General features: G+C 39.7%; 1 protein-coding gene across 3 annotated transcripts in view; it reads left to right on the forward strand.

Moving 5' to 3' along the window:
- The window catches only part of NAV2 (neuron navigator 2), a 429,887-nt gene extending 408,804 nt beyond the window's left edge, over positions 1 to 21,083 (forward strand). For 2 of the 3 annotated variants that reach the window (XM_014951613.1, XM_014951612.1), the window contains exons 28-40: positions 2,520 to 2,673; positions 3,193 to 3,352; positions 3,848 to 3,948; positions 5,673 to 5,768; positions 5,926 to 6,094; positions 8,117 to 8,352; positions 9,589 to 9,743; positions 10,237 to 10,308; positions 10,782 to 10,978; positions 11,433 to 11,551; positions 15,978 to 16,181; positions 17,285 to 18,660; positions 18,752 to 21,083. In XM_014951613.1, the coding sequence (XP_014807099.1) occupies positions 2,520 to 2,673; positions 3,193 to 3,352; positions 3,848 to 3,948; positions 5,673 to 5,768; positions 5,926 to 6,094; positions 8,117 to 8,352; positions 9,589 to 9,743; positions 10,237 to 10,308; positions 10,782 to 10,978; positions 11,433 to 11,551; positions 15,978 to 16,181; positions 17,285 to 17,410 (1,789 nt within the window). In that variant the 3' untranslated portion in view covers positions 17,411 to 18,660; positions 18,752 to 21,083. The remainder of the gene's footprint in view (positions 1 to 2,519; positions 2,674 to 3,192; positions 3,353 to 3,847; positions 3,949 to 5,672; positions 5,769 to 5,925; positions 6,095 to 8,116; positions 8,353 to 9,588; positions 9,744 to 10,236; positions 10,309 to 10,781; positions 10,979 to 11,432; positions 11,552 to 15,977; positions 16,182 to 17,284; positions 18,661 to 18,751) is intronic. The other variant, XM_014951611.1, reaches the window with a different exon arrangement.
- Positions 21,084 to 23,920: the final 2,837 nt, after the last annotated feature.

Genomic DNA, 23,920 nt, shown 5'->3' on the forward strand with positions numbered 1-23,920 from the left:
ACCACATGACAGAAACAAGCAGAGGCAAAATGTACCCTACACCATCCTGTCCTCTTGTTTCCTCTGTCTAAGAATCTGCACGTCTGTATAAGCACTACAAGAGTCTGACCCCTGTTCAGCTACATGCACTGCCAAAACCAGCTGTTCACCATGAGGCCACGGCAGAAGACACAGTGGGCCAACAGGATTGTCCTGTAGATTAGAGCTGGTCTATTGCCACTGCTGAGTCCTACTCCCAACCATCACTTGCACAGAGAGAGGCTGTGTTTTGGGTAGAATCCTTAACCCTGTCATACTGGCAAAAGAATGAGCAAAGATCACACTCTCAGCTACTGCCGTTTTTTAATGTTGTGTAGTCGAAGGCAATTACAGGCAGAGGACAAAAAGTTGAATTTATATATTCAGGGAATTAAAGATATGTAAGCTGACTCCCAACCCAGCACCTTTGCATTAGTGTCCAGGAAGTCAAAAATCATTGTATCCTTACTTTAGTATAATTTAATATTTCATCAGGGTGCTCTCTCAACAGAACATACTCAGTATGAAGAGTACTAATAGCCAGTGTGACCCTGGAGTGCAGAATTAATTGGATCTGTTGCTGTTAATGAAACAAGCCCGGCCAAGTCTGGGATTTTGTTTTCTCTGTTGGCTAAAGACAGCACATATTGTACTGATCTGCAATGATGAGTTCCCAATTAAGTTGACAAATTCAGATAAAGGTAAGGATTTGCTGGAAATCAAACATGACGGTCTAATGATACGGCTGAACTCATCTAATGGCTTGTGCCTGATCCTTCCCTTTGCACTGGCTCTGCTACTTCTCAGCTCCAATGAGCTGATCCCACATGCTAAATTCTGTGAAAAATAATTTGGCAGAAACATGAACAGTTTTTCTCCCCGGGTTGCTGGGTTGGATCAGCTCAGGGGTCTGAGCAGAGTCTGATGAGTGCGGGGACATGACAGCGGCACAGTTGGGAGCAGGCTGGGGAAGAGGAGTGAGAAACAAATATGCTGCTTTGGGTAGTAGCAGTCTATTGTATAACTTCATTTGTGGGACCAAACCATACCCTTCTGCTTGTGTTTGTATGAGAATGAGATGGAGACTTTAAAGTCAGGACTTCTGTTCTGCTGCTTAACTCACTTTATGTTCATGGGAAAGTCACAGGTAATCCTGATGCTTCATTTTGGCCAGCTGTGAAATAAAGTTAAATTATTGCCTTACCGCACAGTTTTGAGTCTAAACTCACATTTTAGAATGTGTGTGGAAAACTTGTAAAACAGATTTTCTGCTAATTCTATCAGTAGCTTCATCACTTGAGTAGGATAAATAAATACAGAAAGTTGTAAGAGGCGGTACTGTGAAACATATAATTACCAGACACCCTTATGACCTTGTAGATGTCATGCAGAGCTTCTAGCTTGATTTCAGCTCAAATGCATTTGAGTAAGTACCCAAACTTGAAGTTTTGCCCGTCACTTGTTTTCACATGAAGAGATGAAAACAATAGCAATAGTTTCCAGCCATATAATAGCGATGAAATGTTCGTAGCAGAAGATAATCCCCCGTGAATTTCTCTTAAAGCTTCTCCAGTCTCTTGAGCCTAATTCAGTGAGTTTCTGGTGACTACAGCAAATTGTGCTGTAGAAATCTAAGGCCAGAAAATTGTCAAATGATGATCCCATCTATCGTCAGTCAAAACGCTGTGTGCGTACGTCTCATCTTGACATGAAAGCCAAAAAGCTAAACATGAGAAAAGAGTAAATACGCAAACTGAGGGAAGGCTAGAGCACAAGTAAAACTTGTGTATTTTGGCTTATTAGCTTTTTGGTGGGGAAAACATCTCTCATTAACCTGATTTAGAGAGAGACATTTTAAATGAAATCTCCCTCAAAGCATGCAGCTGTGTAGTTGATCTTTATATAGATACACTTACGAATGTGCTGAAATGTTACTCACCCAGAATCTTTTTTTTTTGGTGGGAGAAGGGAAGGAAAATGCCACCAAAAATGTTTTCAGCATGAGTGCTTTAAAGCGAGCAGGAATTTATCACGCTTGAATAGGTGTAGAGTTCCAAAGCCCTCCAGAACAGTTCAGGGAAACCCAGCTGTGCACACCTGGTGAGCTTTAAATCTGTCTGTAAACTCATCAATCTCCAACCAAGTGATGTTACTGCCTGCACCCCCTTAATTTATTTAGATTTTGGCTTTAGAAGTTTTCCTTTATGGCAACAGCCATGAAAAAAATGAAGACTATCCAGTAGTGGGTGGCTTCCAGAATTCTGTTTCAGATGCTGATTAAAGAAAAATAACCTTCAGACATATTTATTTCACTAGTCTCTAATGTTTCCATGACCTATCTAATATCTGATTTATGGTATCGCTAATCCAATAAGCCAAAACTGTTGCCTGCTTCTTGCAGAGTAAAACAGTTTTTTTCCTCCTTCACTAAGAAGTGATGAAGCACTGTCTGAAAAGTAACAAATGGTCTCATTCAATGTCTATTTTTCAATCTTCTTCAGTATTTCTGAATGCACTGACAGTGAAGCTGAAACAGTCATGCAGTTACGAAACGAGCTAAGAGACAAGGAGATGAAGTTGACTGATATTCGTCTAGAAGCCCTTAGCTCTGCTCATCAGCTTGACCAGCTTCGGGAGGCGATGAACAGAATGCAGGTAAGAAATTACCACCCAAAATATTGCAGTGTTGATGTGTTAAAAGATTGGCCAATCTGCCAGACAGTAAAGATCTGAAAGAAGGTAAATTTGAAATTTTTGAGTCCTTGCTAAAAGTTGTGTCTAGCTTTATGCCACTGTTAAGTCTTGTACCTTCACTAAAAGTCCGCTTGAGCACATGAATTCTGCTGCCCTCAACTCTGCATCTGTAACGGTTTCAACCCTGGAAACCTATGGGGAGATCATTCTGTTGACTGTCAGCAACCTCTTAAAATGTTCTCATGCTGTTTGCCTTAAAGTAGCTGCATTTCAGTGTTTAGTAAATTCCTGCATATTTATGGGGGATATACTTTGGAAAGTTTCATGGGAAAGGACATTGTAATAATTAGGATCGTTACTTTATCAAAATAAAATACTATGAAAATGACATTTCTGCTAGACTGGTATTTATTCTTAAGTTCCTTATGTTGCTCTCGTTTAAGTGTATGTTTTCACTAACTCCTGGCTTGTCTTTTCAAGAGTGAGATAGAAAAATTAAAAGCAGAAAATGATCGGCTGAAATCTGAAAACCACGGCAGCTGTAGCAGGGCTCAGTCTCAGGTTTCCATTTCATCCTCTCCGAGACATTCAGTGGGTCTCTCTCAACACAGTTTGAACCTCACGGAGTCAACCAGTCTCGGTGAGTTTAATGAGAACAACGGTGGGCAGGTTTTATCCTGCACTCGGACGATTTGGTTTGGTTAGCCATGGAAAAATGAAAGCATGAAAATTATTAACAGTTGAGGTGTGGAAATATGTCAGGAGCTGGCACAAAGCCTTCTTTTAAAATGTCGTCATAGGTCTGCTACGCCCTAGATCGGAGTTGTCCAATTATGACCTCAGCTGCCAAGAGTCATGTTTAAAGCCCTTTAATGGTGTATAGTTGCCAGGGGATATATTGTATGAAGGAAAATACAGAGTAACTGACTAGTAATTTTGAATGACCTTCACTTTTTAAGAGTGATACTGATATACAGTAGAGACACCAGTAAACCCAGTACTTGTGTTTTACTTCAAGGCATGAGAAGCCCAGATGTGTTGTGTTTGACTGCAATAAACAAGTTGGCATGAACCAGAATAGTCTTCATTGTTATTAAGATACATCTGTGAAGCTGTTGATGTTTTCTGTCTGCAGACATGCTGTTAGATGACACTGGAGATGGCTCTGCCCGGAAAGAAGGAGGCAGGCACGTCAAAATAGTTGTCAGCTTTCAGGATGAAATGAAATGGAAGGAGGTGAGTTGTGTTTCGTCCCCGGCTTTGAAATGTAAGTGACTTTGGAACGTGCCAAGGAATTGAAATCCAATTTGGTTCAGAGGCTTTTATTTGCAAAAGACTGTTAAAAACTTTCTCAGCAAAATAGTGCTTGGTGTATCACTAGTGAGAGCCAAGGCACTCAGCTCCTTCCTTCCCACTTCCTTGGAACTGCTGAGAGCCAGCACTGCCGGTACGGATTGTCTTATGGAGTCACCTACAACAGCTTTTTATTTTGCAGTTTCTTGTTGGTGTCATCAGCATGGGCCATGAAGCACGTTGGTAATGCTGGATTGCTAGACTAGGCCATGTGTCAGCTGTGTAGGTGATAACATTAACAATTTAAGCCTTTCAGTAGTATGTCTGAAAACCAGGCCGCTCTTTCAGCAAGGAGGTTGGCAGACTCATTTGTACCTTGGGATAGCATCTGCTTAGGACTTGTATCTTAAAAAGCTGCAGAAAGCTCTTGGGCCTTTCTGTTCAACTTCAATAAAATTTTAACTAATAATGAAGATGATCCAGTGTGTCGATAGAAGGTGCAGCAGAACACTAGAAACATGGATATTCTGGAAGAACTTAATGGATCCAAACTGAGAGATCTCTACCTTATCATTCTAGTCCAAATTGTCCTCTCTAGTACGAGTATCCCATTTAGAATGACATCTTTCAGATGGTCTCCATTCGCAAGTAACTGAAAAAACCCTAAATACCCAAATACATTTCAGAAAGTGTAAAATTGCAGTCTGCTTCATCTGTGTAATGCATGCGTGAATCTACTACACAATCTTTATGAAGCACTGACCTTGCCATCTTGCATTATGAGTACCTGTAAAAGTGTATTTAAGAAAGAATTTTATGTCTTTGTCACTCCCCCCCCAAAAAAAATTTTAATGATCAGAAATTAAATTGACTCAGCAGATCTTTCTACTAAATACTAATTTTGCATTAATAATTACAGCTCTGGATAAGCAAATTAACAGTAAAACTGTATTGGTGATTCTGTCAAACTCCACTGTGCTCAGTCAGTAAAATTACCACTTGGAAATGATTCCTGATGATAGAAATTAATTTTTCTTCAATGAATGTTTCATAGTGAGCTATAGAAAAATTAGGGGTTTTTTAACTGCCTTAGAAATCAGAAACAAAATTATCAACTAAGATGCTGTGATATATCAAACATAAGAAGGAAATAAATATATCAAAAAACCTCTCTCTCTAAAACTATTTATGCCTATAACCACACATAATTTCTATAGATATGTTTAGATTTCTGTGTCCATGGTAACATTTTTAGAAGTAAATAGGATAACCCTTGCACTTGCAGCATATTTGGTTGTGAAGCCATGAAAAAATGGACATGCTGTGACCTTTCTACCTAGAATTTTCCTGAGGTTTTTGAACTGTGTATGGACTGATCAATAAATACCTTTCACGTAACATCAGTGCCACCTAAGTATGCTCTATAAAGATTTGTGACTCCAACACTGCAGAAAATGTTTGGTAGAGAAGGATTTCATACAGTGTTTGGAAGTCACTATATAGAGTGGTAAAGATGCACCGTAATTTTTTTTTAAAAAAATTTAAATGTAAAAAAAATTAATATATATATTAAAAACCCCAGCATTTTAATTGCATTAAGCAGACTTGTCTGATAGAGCTAAGATTTATTTATTTATTAACTTAAATTCACATTTCTATGTATTTAGGATTCAAGGCCTCGCACGTTCCTCATAGGCTGCATCGGAGTCAGTGGCAAGACCAAATGGGATGTTCTGGATGGGGTTGTAAGACGGTTGTTTAAGGTTAGTGAGCTCATCTGCTGCGTGCTTGAACTCTCCTGTTTGATTTTGATGGTACCAAGCGATGTTTAACTTGCTGTGATTATTACTGTTATAGCATAGGACAAAGTCACCGAGGTTTCAGCGCTGCCTAACTTGTCCTGTCCCTTTCCCACCCCAGGAGTACATCATTCACGTGGACCCGGTGAGCCAGCTGGGGCTGAACTCAGACAGTGTGCTGGGCTACAGCATTGGAGAAATCAAACGCACCAACAGTGCAGAGACGCCCGAGCTGTTGCCCTGTGGCTATCTAGTTGGAGAAAACAACACTATTGCAGTTACCATCAAAGGTAATTACGCTTGACCTGTCTGTTGTAGTTCTCACTAATTGCAGTTTTATCAGAGCGTGCTGCGTCAAGAAACTTGTAGGACTAGAAACTTTTTACTGTGCTGCTTTTTCCTGTGTTTTATTTACTGGTCCTTCTATTTTCATTTGATAAAGACAACACTTTAGTATGCTAAGTCTATAGATTCAGCAAATTTTCAACCTGTAACAGCAGTAATAATTAAACACACAGAAGTTTTCTCAACATATCTTGAACTGATGCCTGGAGTTGTCTTGGAGAAGACCTTGCACCAAAGGAACGTAGTGGAGTTGCTTGAGCAGCAAAGTACCTTCCAAACGAATAAAGCCTTTCATTACCTCTTTGTAACAGCTACAGTTATTTCCTTCTTGCGGAGTGAAAAAACTTTTGATTTGGCTTGCTTGATTGGTCTCACTGAACAGTCCCTCCTTAGGCACCGTTAAGGAGGGATCCCAGAATTCTTGGGACACCTTAAAATCTGGATATTTTTATTTTTTTTTCCCAAAACTATGGTTTTCAGAATTCTTATAAATTTCATGGCATCATTCTGATAAGAATATAATGCTTATATTTCTCCTATGGTTTTTCGTTTGGTTTCTCAGGGAACCATTTTTATGTGAAAAGTACTAAGGAGCTAGGTTTGAGGGAAAAGTCCTCAACCACTGCTTTTTGAATGTACGTCAGCTTGCTCAAAGTTACACCAGTGGAATCTGGAGCCTAGATCTGTGTACAGCAGTAGAGTATTTGAGAGCATTGCCAAACACTCTACAGCTCAACTTCAAAGTCTGGCTGTGGCATTCGATTGAAAGTAATTTGATTTTTGAATATTGGTGTAAAAAATCAATTACCTTGGGTAGCAAATCAGCGGGCAGGAAGACAAAGTAAGCCACAAAATATCTCAGTCTACTAAGGCTTGATGGGAACTCTGGATATTCTGCTTATTTAGAATACATTGTCCAATAGTAAATCTCAATTTAAATATTGCTTAAGGAGTAGACGTACCTATAAAGCTGCAATCTGATTTTATATTGAACTTGCATTGGCTTGACTTGTACTTTGAAGGTTTGTATGTGATAACAGTTTTCAATAAAATAGAAATGTATTTAATCAATTTATGGAAAATCACTTCCATGTACCTTTGAGATATAAAGCTGCCTATATAAATATTCAATGTTCCAAGTAACCATTGAGGTGCAAACATTTCTGTGTGTGATCTGCCAACTTCCCTTTCTGCTGTTTATTTTGAAGCACTGTGTATTTTCCCTGAGCCAATTCTGCCTAAAGTGACTGCTGACATTGCGTAAATGCTTATCAGTAGTTTTATGTTAGAAGAGATAACTATCAGGGTACAAAGAAGGAGTTTAATTACAAGCGTTTGGGAAAGCAGGGGGAGTTGATGATAGCTGGGGGTTTTTTTGTGTCTAGTGATTCAAAAGTAAACAAGTAAATTCTGGATGAATGCGTACCGCATGTGGTGAAATACTGCGAAATGGATGGTTGGTGTGTGAAAAATGTGGCCTGGAAACGTTTGTACGGCAACTTTCCATAGGGCTTTAGATACCTTAGGATGTAGCTGAGTCCTTTGAAAACTGGGAGATCTGAAGGAGGCTCCAGGCTAAGCCCATAGGTTACTTCTGCACTTGTTTTACCAGCTTTATAGGTGCTCCTCTCAACCACGGGGGATCCCGGGGTGGGGAAGGGATTTATTTCTAAAGTTAGAAACAGGCTGGTCAGGTCAGACCTAAATCTGTTGTTTCTAAGTGTTGTTTTGGGGTTTTCTCCTCCTGTTGCTGGGGCCCAGGTACATTCACAAAATCACATTTTTCAGTTCTCTGATATGACTAGTCATTTCAACTAATTTTGCTTGTTCAAACTCCACTAATGGGCTTGCTTTGCAGCATTACAACTACAGAGTGAGGAAAAAAGAAAAAGAAGCCTTTTAAAAATGCAGGTAATTTGGATAAAAAATGGGAATCTGTCTAAATGAGGAACCTTTTCCTCTTGCAGGTATCTGCGAGAACAGTTTGGACGGTCTGGTGTTTGAGTCACTGATCCCAAAGCCTATACTGCAGCGGTACGTCTCTCTCCTGATGGAACACAGACGGATTATCCTATCTGGCCCCAGTGGCACGGGTAAAACGTACCTGGCAAACCGCCTGTCGGAGTACATGGTCCTTAGAGAGGGCAGGGAGTTGGCTGATGGCATCATTGCAACCTTCAATGTGGACCATAAATCCAGCAAGGTGAGGAAATGGAAATCATCCTTGCATAATTAATGCTACTATATATCAAAAATGAGAGACTCCTCCTTTATGTATCCATCGAAAGCTGGTTTTGAACTTATCTTTCTTTTTAAAGCATTATGTTAATTGCGAAGGGAATGATAATTAAGATTTTCAGAACTGCAGATTCACATGATTATGGGCCTGAAATAGCAGGCTTCCAGGTGTATATTTAAACACCTAAAGGTGTCATGATTTTTCAAGTCTGAGAATCGCTGAGGAAGTTAAAACACCTGTGTAGAATTCCCAGCAACTTAAACAATCCCTATTGCCTGTGGGCATTTTTCCAAGAGCCCTCAAATGCATCTCTAGGCTGTGAAGGGTTTCTGCAGCTGCAAGTATCAGCAGCTGTAATCTGCATACGCTGGGGTTGGAGTGACTGTTGTCCAGACACATTCCTACACCGGTAAGGCATGTCTCTCCTTTTTTTTTTTCATGTGTGCTGCTGGTTTCGCTGAATATACCTCCAGTGAAAGTCTAGATTAAAGAAAAAAAAAAAAAAGCTGTATATTTGATGGCCTTAGGCACATTTTCCTCTGGAGGAAAGGGATGGTTGAAATTGTGGTTGTAGGCCACGGGTATAATTTGAGACATGCTACGGAATACAGGCTTTAAAGCTACTGTGAGTATTTCAGCCACTCCCAGTCACCTGGCAGCAGCCCTGTGAGCTCGTCCTTCTTTCACAGTGTTATTAAGGGCATCCAAATTTGGTCTCTGCCAAGGGATTCTTTATTCCAGATTAATGTTATCAGCTGTGTTTCAATGGACACACAGTTTCAAGAACAGACAGCAAACCTAGCTGGGATGCTAAGTTTAGCTTGGTGTATAGGGAGAGTTGAATAAGTTCCTACAAAGAAAGAAAAATACATTTCAGGCCTCTTGAACGTCACATTAGGACAGCACAGACAAAAATATTACGAAGCAAATGACAAAATCTTACCCCTCCTTAAACCCGTATCTCACACAGGATTTCTAACATAATCTTTGAATCTTCAGCATAACCTAGAAAAGAGAAGGAAAACCATCATCTTCTCTTTTCTCATGGAAAACGTATGCATTTGTGAGGTGTCAGGCTCTTTTGCTTTAGATTTCATTCCAAAGCCAGTAGCTTATTTATCTGAACTTGATTTTCAAGGAATATGAAAAAAACTCTTTTTTTTTTTTTTTCCTTTCCTTTTCTTTATATATGCTTTGCAGGAACTCCGCCAATACTTGTCCAACCTAGCAGACCAGTGTAACAGTGAAAATAACGCTGTGGATATGCCTCTTGTAATCATTTTGGATAATTTGCATCACGTTAGCTCCCTAGGAGAGATCTTTAATGGACTGCTAAACTGCAAGTACCACAAATGGTAAAGAAATAACATCAGAACACATTCTAAATTCCAGGACTGCAGTCAGACCACCGCTGTTGCAAAGTGTGATCACAAAAATCAAACTCTAGATTAATTTGGTAAAGTGGACTGAGATGGCCAGACTGTGCATATTATGGACAGCACTTCAGAGGGGCTTTTTCTTCATAAAATGATCAATTCCCCTGAAACCAGTAAAAAAGTAGTAGAGAAATTGGGTAATTTGCATTCACTTCATGCAGTAGATCTTCAGTGCCAAAACCCCATTTTTAGTGAAAGATCCTGCTTCAAGACTTCTGTTTTGCATTCAGAATTTGATGTTCTCAGAAGTCACATTCTCAGTAGAGATTTTGGTTATAAGTAACTACAAAAACCTTCTTTGACAAAAGAGGTTTGAATAACCTTTTCTAATGTTGAGATCTTACTAAAAAGTTGTTTTTTCAAAATTTGCAAGTCTGATTTTTTTGTTGGTATTTTTTTTTTCTTTTTATAGTCCGTATATTATTGGCACGATGAACCAAGCCACCTCCTCAACACCTAATCTTCAACTTCACCATAATTTCAGGTACTGTTTATTCATGTTTCTCATTTGTGTTTGTGGGCTGGCAAAGGAGTAATGGCTATTGAGTCATCTGAAATTGTTCTTATCGGCTGAAACAGCAAACTGAGAGAGAAATACCATTCACTACTAGTTGCTGCCCTAACATGTGGAGCTTTGTTGTGATGCTGTTGTTAAAGTAACTGCAGTTTGTAAAACTTTGACTTTTCAGAAGACTATTAAGATATTTGATCTTCTAATAAGTAAGACAGTATTTAGGCAAAGCAGATACTGCATGAGAATTAAGCTAAAACATGCACGATACAAATTGTTTCATCTAGTGGACTCATCATTCCAAAATAATTTTTGCTAAGAAACATATGTGGCTGAGATAACCCATTTTGATCATGATACTAAATAATAAAAGAAATTTAGCCCGGATTAGGTTTGCTCAGTAGCATGGAAGAGAAATAATGGACATTTCTGCTGTTCTGCCATAGATGGGTGCTATGTGCTAACCACACTGAGCCAGTCAAAGGCTTTCTCGGCCGTTTCCTGAGAAGAAAACTAATTGAAACAGAGATCAGTGGCAGGATGAGAAATGCAGAGCTGGTTAAAATTATTGACTGGATTCCCAAAGTCTGGCAACATCTGAACAAATTCTTGGAGGCTCACAGCTCCTCTGATGTTACTATTGGTAAGTGCTCTTACCATATGCCCAGGCATATGTATATAGATGTATTTTATTTCCTGGTACATCAGGTGCATCCTTGTACGTTTCCTTGTGCCGTATCAGGTAAAAAAGGTTTCTTTAAACCCCTACTTTTAGATGGCAGTGTACTCTCAGGCAAACCGTATAAGAAGTTTCTAAACCATTTTTTTTTCCTTTTTCTAAGAACAAAAGGACTTCTTTCTAAGTCCTGGATACAAACAGTGTTATGAAATCTGGTTAATTGTTTTCACCTTGAAGGCTATAGTTTTTCAAGTTGATACAGAGGATTTTTGAGCTCTCGTAAGAGCACTTCACCAGCTACTTAATGTTCTGTCATCCTTGACTTGTTTCTCCAGAGAACTGGAAACTGTTGTTTGATCCTATTTTGATGCATATTGTGATCATGATTTGAGTGTAACATCTGAATTTCCCTCTCCAGGTCCACGGCTCTTCCTCTCCTGTCCAATAGATGTGGATGGTTCTAGAGTTTGGTTTACTGACTTGTGGAACTACTCCATCATCCCATATCTTCTGGAGGCAGTTAGAGAAGGGCTACAGGTGAGCAGGCAAAAGTGAAAAATAATAGCTCTTGAATGGTATCTATTCAAAAGGCAACAGAGCTAACACAGGCAAAACTGAACAACAGCAACATTTTCTGTAGATACGGCTTTGCACACTGAATACCTGCATGTCACTGAAAATGTAACCTAAATTCTCATTAATTTCAGGAAGAATTATTCTATTCAAACAATTTTGAAATATGGAGTGGAAGCACTAGAAGTCTTGATTAGATTTTTTGAAAGTGTTTAGATTCCCAACTACTGATGTTTTCAGTGGGAGGGGGGTTAGACACCCAAAATATCTTTCAATAATCTGTTCCAGGTGCACACCTTAAAACTGTACTGTGCATCTGAAAAACATGTTTGTGGTCATTAACTCAGTTACGCAGGATGTTCCTTTGTAAATCAAATCTTTCAACAGAAGAGGAACAAAGCTGTGTATGGAGAGAGAAGTATTAATGAGTGACAGGATCAGTATCAGTGACATTTTGATTACTTCTCAGTCTACAGGATGAATTTTTTAGTAGATTCCTTCATAATTCTTTCAGAGACCGGAGCGAAATCATCACTGATTGCCTGTACTTAGTAACTGAGTCATACTCTAGCAATTTGGACAGTTTTAAGCATGACCACACAGTTCTTAGTGTCTCTATGACAATAAAGCATGTTGGAATGAGGAGGAGGGTCCAGCAGAGGATAGCTATGGACTTGCCATGCAACTGTGGAAAAAATGGCCTTTTTTTTATTCTTCAGTCTTCTGTTGACAGACTAAGCGTGGCAGTGTAACATTGAAAAGACAGTTTCGGAGACAGTATAATCAACTATCAGTAAATTCTGGGCATTGCGTGCATGAAACACAAGATCACACAGAAAAAAAACCCAAACGGTAGAACACAGTGAAAGAGGTCTAAAGGTAAATGCAGAATAGGAAATTAAGGCAATGCATTGCGAGCTTCTGTTTTGGTAAGAGGACAAATGCCATTTTGAGGACATAAACTGTATTTATATCTGATAGAGGCAGGAGGAGAATAGTACTTCTGTATGTAAAAGCATTTATTAGAAAGATAAACTTGGGAAGGGTTCAGAAAAGAGCAGTAGGTATCATTAAGATACAGGAAGCATTATTCAATGAGAGAAATGAGAAGCTCAAACTATTCAGTTTATTCAAGAGGAAGCTAAACTATTACTTGAACTATGGCAGGCTTCTGCTTTCATCTTGCAGATGAAAAAAAAGTCTAATGGATGTTTGACAAGTTTGGACAAGAAAAATTCAATCTATAAGCAAGACAGGGCTTGTTATTAGTAAGAATAATTAACAGTTATGAAATTTTACTTACAGAAGTAATAGATTCTCCATCACATATGTCTCTGTGTCTGAAATCTTTCTGAAACATTAAATAACGCCACATACAAGCTCCATGGAGAACCAGTTGTGTTGCAGAATGGTTCCTTCATTTTTGTGAAACGCAGTTCTCCATTTCATTACTTCTTTGGGCTCACCATTGCAGCATGTGTCAGGATGCTTTGCCATTAAGAGATGTAAAAAAAGTGTGAAAGATTTCTTTTGGAAAATAGTAGGATTTTGTTTCGGTATGCTTGCTTGTTATATTTCTTTTCTGTGCATAACCCTTCCAGTAATAGAGGTTCGTCTCTCATCTGCATGGAAGTACTCTGCAGAGAATGCAGAAATCATGAAGATGCACCAGTCTGTGTACTTTAAGAAGTACTAAAAAAAAATAAAAAATAAAAAGGGATTTTATATCGTTTAGTTAACAACTATCTTGGGTTTCATTTGTTATCTATACAGCAGAGATTTATGGATATTAACAAAGAGAGAGAAGACAACCCTGTTAAAGAAAACAGCTCCATACAATGAATTCTTAAAAAAGTTTGGTCAGAATTTGTGCAAACTAGGTTTGCCATTTGAAATTTGTCTGTGCCTGGAGACCTCATTTTCTTTGAGACAATTAAACTCAATTAAGTATTAAGCTCTTAGAGCTGAGGAATGTGGTAGGTCCTAAAGTATAAGACACACAGAGGAACTTTACTAGAAAAAGGACAGGAGAACTGTTTTATGTAAAACTTCCTACAAAGGAAGGTAATGGGAGGCAGTCATTTTTTTGACCTAAAACAAGTGACAGGAGAGCTTGTGACTTTGTTTCCTCCTGGAAAGGACAAAACTGATACTTATAGTGATGCTTGGGCTCCTTGTATAGTGTTTTGAAGCTCTCCTATTGGCTGATCAGTAGGTGTGGAAAGCATTGAAAATTTAGGAAACAGAAATGAAGAGAAAGAACAATTAATAAAATCGAGTTTTTGCTTGCTTGTTTTGGCCAGTATCTGCATCTTTCCTTAGGTTACTTGAATGGCTTGCGTTCACAGTGTAAGGGTTTCAGTTTCTTGCTTTGTGCTGTAGATTCTGTATCCACTTCAGTCCCATTTCCCCAAATTCCACTCATTCATTTCTATTTAAATAATTTCTCAATTTACGCTAGAATTTGTCTTTTGTTGAGTCTGTGGATAAGAATAAGACTCCAGTAGTTGACGAGTAGCCAGAGTTGTGCTAATTAACTTGCTAATGCTAGAAATGTGTGCTTCATTTTGGGATATTTTCTGTCCCCCACACCCACAAAGTATCCTCCGAGAACACATCTAGTCTCATGCAAGTGTGTGCCAGAAAGGAAGGGTGGACTGCTGATTTCACTCTGATCTCTGTGGATCTAAACTGAACTATTTTTATATATCTGTTTCTCATTTGGAGAACTATTTTGGGTCAAAGGCAAGTGAGCCAAATGGATCCTTACAGTAATTGCTCCCATTGGAGCCGAGTTCTTTTTTGTTCTTCAAAACAGGGATGTGAAAATTAGAGGGTTGTATAAAACCCCAGTTCTTCCTGCTTGGTGGATCGATACAGAGTGCAGCACCAGCAAAAACAGAACTCCAAATCCCTGCGGCTTCCTGCCACCATCACTCACACCCCAGTCATTTCTCTGTGGTGCTTTATGAAGCAACCTGTTGGATTCTTGCCCCTAGAAAACACACACGTGCAAGGGGTGGACAGATCTGGTTGCTGTGGAAGGGAATAGTGAGTTAGTCATTTGACTCTCCCATCTACTGAAGATATCTGATGATCTCACATATTGAAACGGGAATTTTGCTTATTAGCTAATTTTCAGAAATGAGCTAGGATCCACTTGGACCTCCTAGGTAGCAAAGACATGAAAAATATAAAATCCTCTCCACTTAGCAACTGACATGTACTGCTGTAAATTCGAGAACAAGATTAAAATAGATCTGGTTTACCACAGCTTGAGAACGTTATGCTGAGAAAATAATACAGTTCAGCTCAAGGATGCAGAGAGTTTGGGTTGTGGAAGGGGCTGTGTTTAAGATGGCCTAGCACCATCTGCTGGGCGCCTCCGCGCTGGGCTGGGGCACAGTTCTGCTTCAGAACAAAGCAGAATGATGGTATTTAGAGCAATGTATTACTTTGTGCATGCGAAAAATAAAACCACAAAAATCCCAAGAGGAAATAGCAATGAGGAAAGTGAGACAGTCTTAGATCCGTCAGAGAGCTGAGGAGTTTCTTTGTTAGACCACTGCTTTCCCCCCGGTACGTTGTGCAGGAGAGTTCTCTGAATTAAAGTGACAAAATACCAGCAGTAGCTGAAGGATGTTTAGGCAGAAATTTATTAAGGAGAAGTAAACATTTTAAAGTCACTTAAAGTTGTATTTATGCTTTTGAAAGTCATGTGGCATTAAAATGAATTTATTATCTAACTAAGGCCAGCTTAACTGAACATACCACGAGGAAATGCATTGGGATGCCATAACACAGACTGTTCCAAACAGAAAAAGTTTCTGAAATAGAGCTTGCTGACTTGAAATAGGAACGTGAATGTAGCCAGATCCTGCTGGTGCTTTTTCTTGGTTCAGTGCAAATAAATTCCCCTGACTGGAAAACCTTTTGCTGTGACATCCATCATTATTGCCGGATGACAGGTCTCACGTTTCCTCCTACACATTCCAGCGTCGGCAGTTCCCCAGGGACAGCAAACGTAGATAAGGCAGCTGCTGGTGTGATCTGGATGTCGACACGGACGGCCTCTTTTGTGTATTGACTTTATTTAAGTTAACTTTATCGAGTGAGGTTATTTTCAGGTCTCCTTTTCTTCAACTGGTGCTGAGAGAAGGGCACTGCAGTCTCAAAGGAGGTGGCCAGCCTCTTCCAAATCGGTTGCCATTAAAAGTAGCTAAAACTGTATGTCATTAGGGTAAGGAAAATCTCCCTTCTTTGTGCTCAGCCCTTTTTGCAAGTGTTTTCTGCAGTCCCAAGACTCATGGCACGTTCATTTTGGTTAGGTGGGCACTGAATGAAATGGTAGACTAATAGGAAAGTTTTACACGTTTTTCTGCTTTTCCAGTTGTATGGGAGGAGAGCGCCCTGGGAGGATCCTGCCAAATGGGTCATGGACACCTACCCCTGGGCGGCCACCCCACAGCACCATGAGTGGCCTCCTCTGCTCCAGCTGCGGCCTGAAGACGTGGGCTTTGATGGCTACTCGATGTCACGGGAAGGCTCGACCAGCAAACAAGTCCCAGTGAGTGATGCTGAAGGAGATCCTTTGGTAAGCTCTCATTTGTGAAACGGCAGAACCGCTTCATTTCCCTTGCTTCTAGGGATTAGGAACAGGAATAAAAACGTAAAGGACAGCTGAGGTGTGATTAGGATTAGGAGTTTTAGGATGAGAAGGCGAAGTTTCTGGGGAAGTCATCATCAGCTCAGGGTATGCATTTGCACAGAAAGTCCACACAGTTTTGCAAGAAACAGCGGCCAAAGCTTTTCAGATTCATTTTTTGAAGATATTTTGAGGATTCAGTTTTTGAGGAGTGACTGAGAATGTGTGTAATAAATATAATTTCTACATGAGAATTAAATGTGTGATCTTGAATACACATACTTAAATAACACAGTGGAACCATTTCATTTAGCCTGTTTTGTCACAACTGCAAAATAGGCTTGTTGCTTTACTTCAGATGGTTTTTAGAGCTATATTCTTGACACGAAATTAAAATTGAGGTTTTCAAAGAACATATGAACTAAATGTCTCTGTCACTGGTGTCTGCTTTATGAATCAGAAATCCTATGCAAGCATATAGGGAAATACTCACATGTATTTGTACAGAATGTGTAAGTCAAGTTTGGAGGTAATGCTAAATACACATTTGCTTCCAATGGGAAACGGTTACTGACGCTGCTGTGCAAACTCTGGGTGCCCTGAAGCTGTTCGGTGAGGTGTACACTTTTCTGGACAGCTGGGAGTATAGAACACGTGTTACACTTTTCACTAGCATGTATAGACATCTACAGGTACCAGGCTAGATGTTAGGACATTCAGATTTGCCTCTTTTGACTGATCTGTTCGTATTTCCATGGATCACAGCGAGAGAAGGATAGGATGCTTGTGGAATCCCATTGAGTACGGCTGGATTAAAACTCCTCATTTTCACCTTTACTGGGAAAGCATGCTTTTCATGACTAACTTGCATGCTGCTCTGGCATGTTCTACAGCTAATCTCTCTTTTCAGAGATGCAGTATTAATTACCCTCGTTGTCTCTTCCTTCCCTTTGTTACCCGCTGGCAAAGTGAATGCGCTGTAGCTTTCATACGGGGTTGATATTCTTTCTACCTCAGAATGCAAATAATTGTGAACTCCTGTGCCTTTGCAGATGAACATGCTCATGAGGCTGCAAGAAGCAGCCAACTACTCAAGTCCCCAGAGTTACGACAGTGACTCTAACAGCAACAGCCATCACGATGATATCCTCGATTCGTCTCTGGAGTCGACGTTGTGATCTTCCTCAGACAGAGATAGGTCGTTTCCATTATTGCTCTCCCACTTGGCAAGAACCCTGATCACAGACTCATGAAAAGAACACGTTCCTGGGCTGGGCTGGGATCTCAGTATTAGAGCTGCAAGAACAATAAGACACTTGGAATCAGTCTTGAACCTGGGTGCAGGCAACCCAAGCAACCTTTGTATTGTTTTTTCTTTTGACGATGATGAGAACTGCACTATTCCTTTGTTTTCTTCTTTTTAGTTGCTGTAAGCTCTCATGCCTAAGATACTGAAGATGTTAAAAATAATCATCATTACTAGAAGATAAAGGGGGGAGGGGGAGCTTCACAGCTATGAAGCAAACAGCTTTGTGCCATGTACTGTCCAGAAGGAGACAGGAGAGGAAATTTTTGCCTATGCTGCTTCTGACCAAACACATTTAGGTGAGGGCTGGACTTTTACCAATCAGCTTTGCAAATTAAACTCAGCTTCATATAGTTCTGGTGCTATAACAATACTGCTTGCCTTGGTAATAATACTTAATAAAGGCAAAGCTGCAAAACAGGGAAGTTTGAATAAATAGTAAAAAAGAGAAAAGAAAAAAAAAAGAGAAAGCACTGCTCTCCTTGCCAGTTTGAGACCTTGGCTTTCTTTCATTGTGTGTTTATAAAGAGATATATATAAATAGGAATATATAAAAATATATATACAGTCTGAACAAATCAGGTTTTTTCAAACACTGTGTAACAATCAGTCCTACTACAAGTGAAAGACCAGGTAGCCCTTTGCTAGTCAGGGTCTGATTCTCTTCCCACTTACATCCACGTAGCCAACTTGGTTGACTTCAGTTACACCTGATTTATTTCCACTGACATGACTGACTTTCCCTCCTCTGCAGAAGTCAGTGAAAGGGCCATGCCCCGTGAAGTTCTGCAGCTCCAAAGGACCTTCGGCAGTGCACAGGCGTTGCGAGCCCTGTACACAGAGGTGAGCTACACCCCTAGAAAGGGATTAATCAGACTTTCAGTTTTTAATTTTTGCCATGAAACGTTACAGCTGTTTTCTAAAAACTTTAGGTTTTGTTCAGAGTTTTTGTTCCAATCAGCACAACCATAAATGAGTTAGTTAAAACTCAGCTCTGTGACAGTTCCGGTGCTACTCTGGTGGCAACATTTACTTCCAGGACATTTCTTTTTAATTAAAAAAAAAAAAAAATAAAAAAGTAGTGGTTTAGCAGTATTCAGGTCTGGAAAAAAAGGAGGGAAGGTACTGAATTTTTCTTTTTAATTTAAAAAAAAAAAAAAATTAAAAAAGTAGTGTTTTAGCAGTATTCGGGTCTGGAAAAAAAGGAGGGAAGGTACTGAATCTTTTAAGTTGAGCTGGGCCATCCTTTTGAGTGTTGGCAGAGCTGTGAACCTGGTTTTATTTCTCCTCCTCTCTGAACGCACACACCTACACTATCAGTGTTAAGGCTTGTACTTCTGTTGGGGAACAAGAACACCTCCCAAAGAATTGCACTTTCCTTTTTACAGAAGCAAATGCTTACACCACCATCGCCACAATGTCAGCTGTACCTCAGCAAAAACATCACTCCTCAATATCAATTTGTACTAGCCTTTCCAGCTCTCTTTTGGTGCTGACTTTTAAAGCGATGCCTTATTTTGTACTAATTGTGTTTGATTAAATTAGTGCTGTATATGATGGGTTTTTATTTAAACAAACAGGGCTAAAGTCATCTCTTGGAATATCATAAGTTGCTGTGAATATTGTTTGTATGAGATACTAGAATTTGTTTAAATGTGACAAAAAAGGAGGGAAATGAGGTAACTTTTCAGGTTCATATCAATCTGCAGCTAATAAATCACTGAAGAGCTATTTTATCCATGCAGGAGGGGAAAAAAAAAAAGCTTTTCAACTATAATAAATGCTGTCATTAATAAATTACAGGAATATGCTGGTTTTTCAATGTACAGAAAGAAAACTTATTACAAACACTTTTTTAAGAGCTTGTGGGTTTAAAGTAATGTAACAGACAAGTTCATGCTTCTGTGACTCAGTTTGAGAGGATCGTTTTATTATACCTCATGACTTTCTGTAAAATAACTGTACTTTGTCTTACTGAGCTGGTCTTGAATCTGCTCCTGTTACAACTTCTAAGTGCTGATGACTTTTTTTTTTTAAAGAAAACTATTGTAAAAGAAAAATTTAAATATTTTAACGATGGGGGTGAAGAGCTTGGTGTTGTTACTGTTTTAACCTTATGAACTCTATTTCATTATTTCACTGAATGAAATACCAAGGGTTATTCAGCCAACGTTCCTAATCCAGTTCTTGGTACTGTAAAAATGGGATAAATCTGTACGGAATCAAATATATAGCATGCTGATGATGAGTTTGAGAGAGGTTAATTTTTCCAGTAGTCTTGACAATTCTGCTTCCCAGCACTGACTTTACCTGCTACTACTGTGAATTTTGGTACCTAATCCCCCAACTGAATCCATGCAGAATAGAGCATGTGCCTGTAAAAAAAATCCAGTTGCAGGGCTAGGGCTTTAAATGGACTTACTATCTTAGAAAATGTCTCAGTTAAGCTTTAACTGAGTGCTGTAAGACATGTTTAAAATGGTGTTTTATTTGTGGGGAATGGGGTATTTTTTTTTTCTTCTCATTTTTAATCCTGTGCTTAAGCTCAGGAAGGAATTTCTGTTATCTATTATTTTTTTATTGACACTAGCTTGGATTACAGTGAGCAAGGCGATTTTGAGTAGGCTAGTCATTCTAAGCATCACAATATTCAGTGTCTTTTCTGAAACTTCGGGAAGCAGGGTTACCTGTTGTGCACGTCTTAGTTTTTATCAGGACTTTTCATCGATTAAGTCTTTCTTTAAGTGACTTTGTTCTCATTTAAGACTTTTTCAAAAGGCTTCCTTTTTTATTTGCCTTTTTTCCTTACAAAGTTGGCTTGTTTAAAAAAAAAAAAATCAACAAGAAAGAAATGCAAGATTCTATGCAACATTCACGTTGAGTTATAAATTGAAAGTATAAACCATTTTCTTTCCTTCAGAACTGCCAAGAATGATACAGGCCATAAATGAGATGTGGTGTATCTGGGGAAGAGGAGGGAGGGGGTTGGTTAGCCTTTTTGTACATTTTGGAAGAAGCAAACTGATATTTCATTGTTGATGCTTAACTTCGATATTATGTGTATGAAAAGTTGTCTAAATGTGGCAATTTTCTTTCAAGAAAAAAAATACAAAAAGCAAAAAAATATTTCTTTGTCGATATTAAATGGAAGGTTGCTGTTTTGATCTAGTTGTTTCCAGTGGAACAGTTTATGAAATATGTTCTATAAGATGTACATTTTTTCATTGTAACATAGAAATGTAAATATTTGATTAAAAGTGCTGCATTTTGATGAATTTTTTCTAGCCATTTTTAAAGAGAAAAACTAGGAATTGAGTATTTTGTGTACGTTTATGATGTTTCCATTTGCTCCTCTCCCTATTTAATTTTCAGTTCTCATTTAGGATTGGAATTTGTGAATGGTCTGTTTGAGATCATGCCTCCCCTTTCTCACCCTCCCCATTTCTCTCCCTTCCCCGCCCCCTGTGTCATGGAGAATAAAGCTGATGATTGTACCAGTCTTAAATTATTCATGATTCAATAAAATTGATGCTTATTTATTCAGATTTGTGGCTTCCCAGAACTTTTTCTCCCTTCTTAATCAACGTTTTCTAATTATTTTTTTTTTAATTTGAAGATTATGGAGTTCAGTTCTCATTTTCTTTAAAGGTCATCTAGTCCAACCTCCCTGCAATGAGCAGGGACATCTTCAGCTAGATCAGGTTGCTCAAGCCCCGTCTAACCTGACCTTGAATTTTTCCAGGAATGGTCCATTGGCCACTTCTCTGGGCAACCTACACATTCCAATTTTTTTTTTCACCCATTTGATAGAGACACTGTGATTATACAGTAACAAATTTATCTTGGTCAATGAGAATGTGTAAGGCTCTATTCTCCTTTCTTTCAAATAAATGCTCTGCTCTAACTCAGGAAAAAAAAAAAAGTACTTTCTTTTCAGAAAGGGGTAAATCCAAAATCCTCTCTACTTATAAAGTGTAAGCGATAATTCTCAACAGTAGTATTTTTTTTTTTTCTTGGAGACTATTTTCTGTTCATGTTTCTGCTTTTTTTGACAGTTTCTTCTAGTTATCTCCTGCGTTCAAGTTAGTTTAATTTAAAAGCAGTCTTCACTTTTAATAACGCAGCAGTGCTAATTGTAACTCAGAACTGATCTTCCATAATGTGTTTTTTTTCTGTCCCTCCACAGCAATTTTCCAGAGGCAGGATAGTTTGGGACATGCTCAAGCAGATTTTTCCTTCTGTAAGCTTGCTTTGAGTCGCAGAATTGGCCCTGGAGAACGCTCCAGCCCTGATCTTGGACAATGCTTGAATCAATACTGGACTGGCACCAAAATGCTTAATATCTCTCAGGAGCTCTTCTTCCCTTTCTTTCCTCTTTTGGCCACCCCATCCCTTCCCCATGTTCTTGTTCTTCTCTGTTCTGTGCACACTGTCTTGTACATTCATCTTCACTTTTTTTTCCCCTTTACCCATCTTCTCCTTAACCTTTATTGCCCTGTTTTTCTGTTTCCAACATCCTATTTTATATCCTTCCTGGATCCACCTCATCACTTCTCAGTCCCGTAGGATCAGTTCCAACTTCCTTTCTGCAATTGAATGGGAAATTCCTGGAGTCAGTTTATGAGCTCAGTCTGTAGCCCGTGACCTAAACCCTTCACTTTCCACTGACCTTTTCAAAGTTGTCGCTTGGAGAAACGGAGAGGAAATGCCTCCTGATGCCCTTCAGGCTCCCCTCCTCTCTTCTGCACTTTGTGCACACCCTCATTTTTCCACTTTGCTGATGATTCTGACATTGAACTCTGTTAGGTGTGATTACCAAGGGCTTGTGGTGTGGAGACACCTACTCTTCATGTGTTTCTAGCTTTTGATGTCAATAAACCCGTTTCTCTCTGCTTCACAGTTTACAGCCCCCACTTGGCACAGGGAGGACTGACCCATGTGAAGTTGTTTCTCGTAAGACACATTTGCAGTAAGTCAGCAGGAGAAGAGCCCATGGGCCCTAAAAGCCTGCAGTCATTCCCGCCCTCTCCTTGTTTATCAGGAGACTTTGGGGAGTTAGAGCACAGCAGCTGAGGACCACTTCTATCTCTGCCAATGGCAATGGGATTGGCTATAAGCAACTATTTCTCCATCAGCACCTCCATTAGCTTAGCCACATAAAGAAATCCACTTCCTCCTCTCTCCTTCCTTGATGACAGAACCATAGAATTGTTTGAATTGGAAGGGACCTTTAAAGGTCATCTGGTCTAACCCCCCTTAGTGAGCAGGGACATCTTCAACTAGATCAGGTTGTTCAGTTACACAGGTACTTTTGATTTGCCCCTTTGCTGAAGACTAAAGGAGACTTAGCCTGTTAGAGCGCGTAGAGACTGTGTTCTGGCTAAGCATGGGTAATTCCTCCTCCTGCTCCTGTGAGAAGTTCACCAGAAGAGAAGGATGCTTCCGGTGAGATCTTGTAGTAATCCTGACCGAAAGACCATTGTATATCAAGGACCTGGTGATCCACGTTGACCTGGGAATGCTGCCCTACGCTGCAAGACCAGCCAGTGTTGTGCTGCACAAATTCCTCACCCACGGGATAAACTGAGCCAGCTCATTTTGCCAGAGGAGCCCACAGGCAGGTGCTGCTGGGTAACAGGGATTCAGCCACCTGCGTGTTTTTGCCTTTAGCTAACCGTGCAGCAAGAAGTTCTCATGAGTACATCCTTTCTATTCAACAGCAGAAATGATGACTGGAGTTGTTTTCTTGTAAGGAAAGAAAAATCCTGTAATGTCTTGCGTGACAACACTGAGGGATGGGGTGTGACCAGCATGCTATGGGGGGGGTTGGTGGCCCCTGCGATGCTACACCGCTCAGGGTTCCCGCTGTCTAAAGGGGCATAAGGTCATCTCTGCTATTCTCATTTTACAGTGTTTGCTCTCATAAATAGCATTTTGATACTTCAGTGAGTGCCTTTCTTACTGGAATCATAATGAACCAGCACCACCCAGTGCAAAACAGATGTTAGGACACAAAGCCCAAGCCCAGCGAGGAACAAAAAAACCTCATACGCTCCGGTCTGCGTGAGCCAGTAAACCTCATCCACAACCATTCTTCTGGAAATGTCATTCTACTGTTTTCAGCTTCCTGCTCTCTGCCCACGGACCCCCCATCAGTCTTGGCTGCTAAATCAAACTGTTTCTGCACAGCAGAGCACAAGTCATCCATCGGTTTCCTGGAAGACATTGAGGACTGCTTCCTGCTGCAGATGCTAGACATGCTGACTAGGACCAGCACATTGCTAGATTAGCTGCCCACAAACCAGTTAAGACTTACCTTCCAACACAACTATCCGTGATAGCGTTGCGTACAGTGATCATAATATTGTGGAGTTGAAGATCC

The sequence above is a fragment of the Calidris pugnax genome, unplaced genomic scaffold (assembly GCF_001431845.1).
Source record: "Calidris pugnax isolate Ruff unplaced genomic scaffold, ASM143184v1 scaffold183, whole genome shotgun sequence".
Lineage (NCBI taxonomy): Eukaryota > Metazoa > Chordata > Aves > Charadriiformes > Scolopacidae > Calidris > Calidris pugnax.